Source organism: Vitis riparia, chromosome 11 (assembly GCF_004353265.1).
Source record: "Vitis riparia cultivar Riparia Gloire de Montpellier isolate 1030 chromosome 11, EGFV_Vit.rip_1.0, whole genome shotgun sequence".
Classification (NCBI taxonomy): Eukaryota; Viridiplantae; Streptophyta; class Magnoliopsida; order Vitales; family Vitaceae; genus Vitis; species Vitis riparia.
This window is the reverse complement of record NC_048441.1, coordinates 16523318-16532772: the sequence shown is the minus strand read 5'-3', so window position 1 is coordinate 16532772 and position 9455 is coordinate 16523318. Positions and strand designations below refer to the sequence as shown.

At 36.4% G+C, this 9455-nt stretch overlaps 2 protein-coding genes across 2 annotated transcripts; both read left to right on the top strand.

Moving 5' to 3' along the window:
- The first annotated feature begins 233 nt into the window (after positions 1-233).
- On the top strand, positions 234-1338 carry LOC117925437 (transcription repressor OFP8). Its single transcript, XM_034844442.1, has one exon. The coding sequence runs from the start codon at positions 272-274 to the stop codon at positions 1193-1195; it is 924 nt and encodes a 307-aa protein (XP_034700333.1). The 5' UTR covers positions 234-271; the 3' UTR covers positions 1196-1338.
- A 4779-nt stretch (positions 1339-6117) lies between these two features.
- LOC117924915 lies at positions 6118-7689 on the top strand. Its single transcript, XM_034843652.1, has one exon. It carries the CDS (start codon positions 6561-6563, stop codon positions 7242-7244), a length of 684 nt encoding a protein of 227 aa, XP_034699543.1. The 5' UTR covers positions 6118-6560; the 3' UTR covers positions 7245-7689.
- Positions 7690-9455: the final 1766 nt, after the last annotated feature.

Here is a 9455-nt window from a genome sequence, read left to right as displayed (position 1 = left end):
TCCTTTCTTCTCTTCCTTGAATACAATACCCCATCCACTTTCTCACTACCCTAGTTTTTATATTTGAATTGAAATGAAAAATTAATAATAATAATATAGTACCAAAACCTCATCTTTAATTGAGACAAAGAAGAAGACAAAGAACAGCAAAAAGTACCATCAGACAGTATTGATAATATCATAAAAGCCCCTTCCACTTTGAGTTTCTTGGTATTTATACGCAATCCAAGTATCCAAAATCCACCTCTCTTTCTCTTTCTCTCTCACCCTCATGGAGAACCGATTCAAACTACGAATCTCTCGCATGTTTCGCGGTTCATTCGGATCCTGTCGGCCCCGGAGCATGTCAGATGTTATCATATCGGACGTTATGGAAAAACCGGTGTTCGTAGCTCACAACCAACACCAGAGCTTCCAAATGATGGAAGTGTCATCTCCCAAACCTCGACCCTTTCCGTCTATGTGCAGACCCAGATGTCCAGAAAGATGTGAAATGATCGAACGCAGCTGTATTGTGGCCCAGAAGGTGCTTCCAAGACGAAAAGTATCGGAGCGATGTTCGGTTTTCGGTTGTGGGGATGCTGAGGGACGTAAGTGTCCTCCTGCGTCACCTGCATCGCCTTTGAATGCGTTCTACAACGTTCAAGAATTTGGATCGAAAGAGAAGAGATCAAAGAAGAAGAAGAAGAAGAAGGCCCACGTGAAAAAGAACAAGATCAGAGAGATTAATTACATGTTCAGCTCATCTTCTGCAGACACCAATGGCGGTTTTGTCCGTGGTGGCTGGTTTAGCAGCGAAGACGAGAGAGAGGACGAAACAGAGACTCTATTCTCGTCAAAGAGTCTCTCCTCGGATTCATCCGAGTCCCAGAAACGCCGGTCTCTCCGCAGAAACCAGCGGAGCCGGCGTAGAAGAGGTGCAATAAACAAGGGTTCTTGTCATCAGGAAACTAACGTACTGCCATTGGAAGGGAAAGTGAAAGATAGCTTTGCAGTGGTGAAGAGGTCCAGTGATCCGTACAGTGATTTCAGGACATCAATGGTGGAAATGATTGTGGAGAAACAGATATTTGCAGCTAAAGATCTGGAGCAACTGTTGCAGTGCTTTCTGTCTTTGAACTCTTCTCATCATCATAGGATCATCATTGAAGTTTTCACAGAGATTTGGGAAGCTCTCTTCTCTAACTGGTCTTAAAAAGAAAACTGTTACCTGTTTTCTGTAATCTGTAATGCTTAGACTGCTTTCTAACTGTTATTTACTGTACTAAATGGTTCATCTTCCATTTTCTCTCTTTGGGTTATTGCTTTTTCACATATATATATATATCATCCCCATTATCTTCCTGTTTGCTTGCTCTTTTCATGAAAGAGACAAGGTACCATGTATCCAAAACATGAACCAGAAGAAGAAGAAGAAGAAGAAGAAAGGAAGGTGGAGAGAAGAATTGTGGCAGTTTGTTTTAGTCTTTTGAAAAAGATTTTTAGAAGGAAACCAGTAGCGACAGAGTTATGGACGTTTCTTAAACTTTTGAAATCGAAAGATGGATACAAGTGCAAGTGATTGATTGTTTGTTTCAAAAGAAAATGCTAGAAAACAAACATAACTTAACAGCTTGTCCTCATCAGTTTTTCTTAGGTTAGACTTTTGAAAAAAAAAAAAATCCCCACAAAAAACATTAAAAAAAAAAAAAAGAGTATGAAAATTTTCTATCCTTACCATGTGTGAAGTAGAAGAGTGCAAGAAAGAAAAATAAAAGAATAGTTTACTTCCATTTCTCTTATTATTATATTAATTAATTATTTGATTTATTGGTCTACTATTTTTTTTTTTGTTAATTTATTTTCGAATACAAAATCCAATTTTCTTGTCTACATTTCCTAACTTGTCTCCAACCATCTTTCCATCTCTCTAACTTAATTAATGGTTCTATTTTGTCCCCATGAGCCACTTATCTGCTATAAACTAATAGCAAAGCAAAAGATAACAGCTTCCACTGTAAGTTTGAATACCAAAACATGATTGAAGTGATGATGATGAACCCATAATTAATTTGTTTTTTTTTTTAAAAAAAGAAAAACTTCATTCATTCCTCTAAAAATTCACTACACTCCAACTTCTGCATCATGTAGGCGCAGTAGTATAGATTCTCAATCAGTCCTCCACAAGAAAAAAAACCCATCATTCAAATGTTTCAGCCATATGATTGGCCTGAAGCCTGTAGACAAACAACCAAATTTAAAGTAGTGTTGGCCCATAAAAGAGACAAAATATGTCATAATGTATTAGGTATGCCTTTTTTCTGTTTTGGATTATTAACCAAATCCATTTAATTACTATACCCCATTTGTTTCCATTACATGGTAGAACAGGAACCACACCCCACCACCCTAACATCGAACAGAGTTTCACTTTGTAGTATAGCGTCCTTCCCCCATTATCTTACTTTTTTCAATAACCAAATTCAACAGCTTTGGTTCCCTAGTGCAATCAAAATCAAAGCATGTGGCCCATCTTGCTGTGAAATTCAAATAAGTTGTTACTAAATTAATGAAAAAACCCAGGATTGATAATCCAACATATACACAAGATAAGTAAGTGGCTAATGGGTAAGTTTCAAATGGGAGTACAGAGAGATGGTTTGTGAGATGGGGCATTAATTAGAGGTCTGGAAGGCAGAGGTCAGAGTTCACAGAAACTTTCCATTCCAAAAAGCTGTCGAAACTGGGAACTGATACGTCTGTTTCAAAGAAATGGGGACAAAGTGGGTATGGTGGCTTAAAAAAGGTGAAATGAAAGAGAAGGAACAGTGGGATGAGGAAACGGCGGAGAGGTGTCGAGGGTCTCTGCAGACAGAATAAACCAAGGCCTTGCTAATTTTGTGTGGCACTGTGCTTGTGTGCTGTGTGGTATGGAGCTTATTTATTGCCTTGTGTCTGAACTTGATAGTTATGTTTCATAACGTGTTACACATATAATGAGATGGGTAGAGAAAGGGAGAGATGCATGTGAGGTCTCTGTAACATTCTATAAACACCACCTTTTCAATTGAAGAGCAAAAGCGAATTTCCTAAGGCATATATACCCAAATGGAATGTATTTATTCAAGAATGTCAGTAATGGCTGTGACGTTTTGTTGGAAAGCTGGCCTTCTTATTAATTATTGCTGCCCTCTTTTGGGCTCGCTCTCTCTCTCTCTCTCTCTCTCTCTTGTTTCCTGGGCCCTTGAACCGATATCCATTATCAAATCTAGTGGGCATGTCACTTGGGCTTGGTTAACCTAGGTCCAGAGTGGGAAAAAAAACCCTTGTCCAAATAAAAATCGTGTGGGAAGTAAGTACAAAATTCCAATGACCAACTGTACAAAGGGGTTTTGACCTTGTGGTTGTTGATTCCCAATCATAAGATGGTGACAAGCAGAGAAATATGTTGAGATTACAGCTGTTAAGCCCACTTGAGTGAACTGGATTCCTATACATTTGGGATAGGGTTTGGTGAACGACTAGGGTCAAAACTTAATTAATTAGCTCAACCATGAAAATGTCTTATAAAGACCCTGGAAAGCTAGCTGTCATTACTAAATCTCCTTTTTCCACATGCCAGCTAAACCCTTGGGAGATTGCAATATGGGTTTCAAGGTTCAACATTGGAACTCGAGACTTTTTTCGAGTGCTTCCACATTAGCTTTATTTTCTTCTTCAATGGGAACCATATTTTATATAGGATTTAAATGCTTTATTCAATTTACTATGTTCATGGGACAAGTCACTACCAGTATTCAGTAACACCCTCTATATGTTCATTCCCCAATAGGCTGTTGCAGCTCTGGGGCCAATTCAATTACTTATCTTATGGGTACTTGAACCCATGTATCACCTGCAATGGGAGGAATAAAAAATTGAGAAGAAGGCTTCAGATCGGATTACATCTATGAAATTAAGAGAGAAAAATGCATGATTTTAAAAATCGGATCAGATCAGCCGGTCATGGTTTCGGTCCGGTCCGATCAATTGGGCCAAAAATAGATTGAACTAGAATCGAATATGTTGAACCGATGGTCTAACCAACGAACCAACCAGTTCCATCAGAACCGGACAATTCAATTAATTTTTTTTTAAAAAAATTTGTAGTATCAAAATGATGTCATTTTGAAGCATATGAAAACAACTGCAACCCTCCTTCTCCATTTGCATCGACGGTGAAGAAGTTGTCGCCCCCAATGCGCTATGACATCGACGCCAACTCCCACCGGCGGTCTCCTCAGCCGTTACACCGCTGCAACCATCCCCCCGCAAAGCCCCTTCTCGGCATATTAAACCCACCCCCAACAGTCAAAGCGTCCCTTCGAAAAACCTGATTGTGTGCACTGTGCACCGTGCATCCTCATAATTTTATGAAGAATTTGAAGACTAACTATGGAGGAACATAGACTCAATTCATTCTATGATACTTTGTTTACAATGAAAGAAAGCATAAATAAATAGCCTACAGATATGAGACAATTCGTACACTATCATCGGACGGAATTTCCCTTACATGGAAAGAGAATAAACTCTTACATGGAAAGTGAATAAACTATTACATGGAAAGAGAATAAACTCTTACATGGAAAGTGAATAAACTACCTTACTAGAATTACTCCTAAATCAATTATAATAAAGGCTGTATATTACACTAAGGGAAGTAAACAGAGGATGCTAAATATGGGGAGGAACGCACAGGATGGAAGGCGACGTGGGCTTGATTTCCAACATTTTAATATATATTTTTTATTATTATGATATTATGTTTAATATTCAATTTTTATAAATTTTTCTTTTTTTGTTTATTTATTAGTCTTTACATCAACATTACAATTTTATATCGATTGTGAGCTCAAAACTCTAATTGATAAAGTAAAAAAGATTTAATGCCTTTTATATGGATTTATATGGATGGTATGAGATATGATTTAATGATAAAATTAAAAACATTACGATTTTAAATAATTTTTTTATTTTAAAATAAGTTTTTTATTTACAAATAAATATTAAAATTTTAAATTTTAAATTAAAATTATGATTTTAATTTTAATTTCTAATTTGAAACTAATTTTATGATTTTTAAATAAAATTTTAATTTTTAAATAATATATAAATTATTATTTTTATTTTTATAATTATTTTAAATTTTAATAATTTATAAATCGTATATATATCGGTTTGACTGTCAGGTTGAAAGATTTCCCAAGTCTCTTGTACATGATGGGAGTAAGGTTTCTTACATTATAAAATGTCGAAGAGTAGTTAGAAGAGGAAGAAAAGAGGGGCAAGTGGGTAGCCTTAAGAAGCACGAGTCTCCGACTAATGAGCCCTGACAATGCCCACTGGGACCGTCTCCCACTTACTCTCTACTTCCGATTGAGACTGGTTCCAACCCTTTTGGACGCGTGCCACTTTCTCAATGCCCACACTTGACGAATATTAGACCTGTCTCTATCTCATACCCTTGACCCTCCTCTCTTCAAGCCGCTCGCGTTTGGAGCCTCTACTCTGTCATCATTCATCAATTAATCATACGATGCCCTCGTCTCAAAACTCTTTAGACATAATAGTAAGTGGGGAACTGGGAAGTTCTTAATTTGCAGAAGTGCTATAGTGGAGGGGGGCTTGAGGGGGTGGGGTCATAATCCTAACCGACACACTGGCTTCAGTATCATTTTGGGTATGAGTAAGTGCTTTTACGCTTTAGCACAAAGCTGACAAAATGATAATGTTTTCTCACTGGCCATAATCATTAAAAAAACAAAAACCCAACATGGGATTCCTTGTTCTTTTAACATTTGAAATGAAAGTACATGAAGTCGTGTAATTGACAATGTCTTGTACAAATACTCTTCAGGGAAATTAGTAAAAAGCCCTTTGAGGTCATCTAGAGAATTATATTCACCAACCAAGCAGGTGACCATGGCACAATCAATGAGAGAGAGAATGGTAGCGAGGTATATCGCACATTGACATGTACGTGAAGCAGACAACAAAATATACACGTATACGTAGTGGTAGTAGAAGAAAGTCGAATTAAGAAAACTGAGCCGAGCAGCCATGAATGGGTTTGATTGAGAGGGCGAGAGGGAGTCAATTCAACAACTATCCGCTCCTTTCTTCATTCTAAAGAGGACACACACCAACCCCACCATCAAAAGTAAAAGAAACGAAAGTATCTAATTCATATAATGAAACGGGCACAAGCTGTCCTCTTTGTGATCTTCTTCTTCTTCAGAGAGAGAGAGAAAGAGGGATGGCAATATTTGAGTAAGCAAGAATAGAAGAGAGACAGAAGAAAGGAGCGTGTGAAGAAGAAGAATAAAGTGGAAGACAAAAGAAGTCTCACCTTCGCTTCTTTGTCCTTTGTTTCTATTAGCAATCAAGATTAAAGGACCCATCAATGGCTCCGCCTCTCTCCTCTGTATAAAGAAACCCTCATTGCCATAGCAGCCCGAAGAAAACTTTATCTTTTCTTGCAGGGAAACAACAATCTTACCCAACAGAGCCAGCTAGTACTGCCATTGCCACCGGCCGCAATGCTGCTAAAAACCTCCTTTTCTAACACCAAGAAGTTCTTTCAAAGAACTCTGCAAAGCTTCAAGTCCTTTCTATCAGGAGGCTATCAAAGGCTACCAAAGACCCCTCCCTTCAATCCTTTTTCTTGCGGCGGAGGCGGCTCCCACTTCAACGTCCACCCAAGTTATGGAGAATTGGACAAGTTGTACACAGACTTCACCGACCAGTGGGATTCCGGGAAGGGCAAGGCGAGAAAGAGAAGCAAGAAGAAGACAGCAACAGCATCGCCTGCAATAAAAACACAAGAGAAGGACATCTACAGTGGAAGCTTCATGAAGTTCGCAAAGGTAAAAACAGTGAATAGTAATGAGATGGAAAGAAGAGTCCATGATACGAAAAGGAGAAGCGTCCATGAAGGAAAGAGGGGAGAGGAGCACTCATCCTGTCCAGGTATGGAAGAGGAAAGGAGTTATTTGGTAGCACAAAAGCTCAGGGAGTTGGAGATGATGGATGTGGGCAATGTGGATCATGTTCTGGACATAGAAGAAGTTCTCCATTACTATTCTCGCCTCACTTGCCCTCCCTATCTCGACATGGTCGACAAGTTTTTTATGAACATATTCTCGGAATTCTTCAGTCCCACTGCATCAGCTGGGAGCCCCAGCAAGTCAAGGGCCGCCCTCATTTCATCCATGAAGTTGTAGACTTGCCCTAGCTCAAGAAGATGAAGGAAAAAAAAGAAAGCAGGAAAATTGGAATTTTCCAACCATGTGGGCTAGCTCCTAATGGTTCTTGTCTTGAGACCTAACTTTTCTTTTCTTTGCTTTTCGTTTCTCCTCTCGCTTGTGATCATCTTCCTTCATAAACCACCTTCATGGTTAGAAATGAATGGGTGTCTGTAATCAAATTTCATTTGTTTCTGTTTTCTTGATTAATAAGTTTGGCATTGAAGCCTGAGAAAGCACAAATTTGTGAAACATGTAGTCTCTTTTGTAGAGTAGATTTGGTGGGTATGCCAATTCAGAGAGTGTGTTCATAGTCTAATACCTTCTGCTTGAAGGAGTGGTAGAAAGTACTCCTAGGACTCTTGTAAAGGGCAATCATCCAAGGTGGAGAGCAAAATATTGTGATCTTAGATTTTCCGTACCATATTTTGGTTTCTTCTTAAAATTAAATTTTACCCCTACCACTTTTATTCATTTAATATAAGAGGAATAAAAAAAGAAAAAGAAAACTTACTTTTAAAAGAAATTAGTCCAAGGAAATTTGAATTTCAAATTCAGGCCTTTTTCTTGCTTTTCTTTTTCATGGGTATGCCACGAGACAGGGTCAAGAGTTGAGATTTCATATTGAGCCCATTTGGGATTATTGATAATTGTACGGTGAATTTAAAATTAAAATTTTAAAATACAATATATTGAAAAATATTTTCAAATCTACGACATCTTTTTTAAGAAATCTTCCACAAATTTTATATCAATGAGACACGATAAAAAAAATTGAATTTACATTAAAAGTGTCTATTTAAGAGACGCCTTTTACAATTCTACAATTTTCATATCAATTGTATAATGATAAAATTAAATTTATGTTAAATATGTCTCCTTAAGAAACACATTCTACAATTTCACAAAATTAAATTTATATTAAATATGTATCTTGAAAAAACACCTTCAACAATTCTCATATCAGTTATTCATTGAAATAATTGAATTTATACTAAAGGTATCTTTTCAGAAGATAGATTTCACAATTCCACAAAATTAAATTTACATTGAAAAGTTTTCCTTTAAAAGACACTTTTAATATAAATTTAATTTTTTTTATAGATGATTAATATAAAAATTATGGAAGGTGTTTCTTTAAAAAACACATTAAGTATATATTCAATTTTGTAGAATTATAGAGATGCCTTCAATTTAAATTCAAATTTTCTTCACAGTGTGGCTGCTATGAAAATTGTAGAAAATGTCTATTCAAGAGACACTTTTAGTATAAATTTGATTTTGATGGTATTATGGAAATGATATTTCTTTAGTATAAATTCAATTTTATTTTAACGTGTACGACTAATAAAAAAATTATAAAAAAATGTATTTTGAAGATACACCTTTAATATAAATTTAATTTTTTTTAAATATATTGCTGATATGAAAAATGTGGAAAATGTCACTACAAGAAACACCTTTCAAAGTAACAAAAAGTATCGTAAATTTATCAATAGTTTTGTAATTACCATATTTTAAGAATTTTTTTTCAAACTACCCTTTTTTAAGAATTATTTTTTAAACTAGGCGTAGAAGTTAAAAAAGGCCCATTTGAGGAAGAATGGGCTATTTTTGGTTTGTGATGAATATGGGCTAGAAATGTACATTTTGTGGGTGTGGGCCGGGACAATGGGATGATTCGGCAAACCCAGCCCAACTCATCTGTCCATCATAGCAAACACCCATTACCTCCATGATCCATCCATGGAAGGCCACCATCTGTCCTTTGTGCAACTAGACCTCAAAATCCCCACATGCTCCCTGTTTTCCGGAAAAGGAAGAAAACCATTACTAAGCCCAGAGGCAGTCCATCTTACATCACTGTGGGGCATGCAAATGATGGGTAATCATCATGTTTGAGAAAGACGATTCTCTTACGAGTGGAAGGAAAGATCGAAGAGATGTTTTTCAAGCAAAAAATATTTTGAATAAAAAAATATCTCAAAAAATCTTTTATAAAGATGTTTCTTGAAAATACAAAAGTATTTAAATGGAAAAGCTTGTTTTTATTAAACAGCTTCCAAAATAAAGAAACAATCTTTGAGAAAGAAATTAATGGATTTTAGGGAGATGATTTTAACTTCGAAAAAATTGAGAAGTTTAGGACATATTTGGTTGCTGTTTTAGAAAACAGTTTTTGGTGTTTTA

Excerpts from the sequence above, each read along its gene's own strand:
- LOC117924915 (XM_034843652.1), top strand. The coding sequence starts at position 6,561 with ATGCTGCTAAAAACCTCCTTTTCTAACACCAAGAAGTTCTTTCAAAGA.
- LOC117925437 (XM_034844442.1), top strand. The coding sequence starts at position 272 with ATGGAGAACCGATTCAAACTACGAATCTCTCGCATGTTTCGCGGTTCA.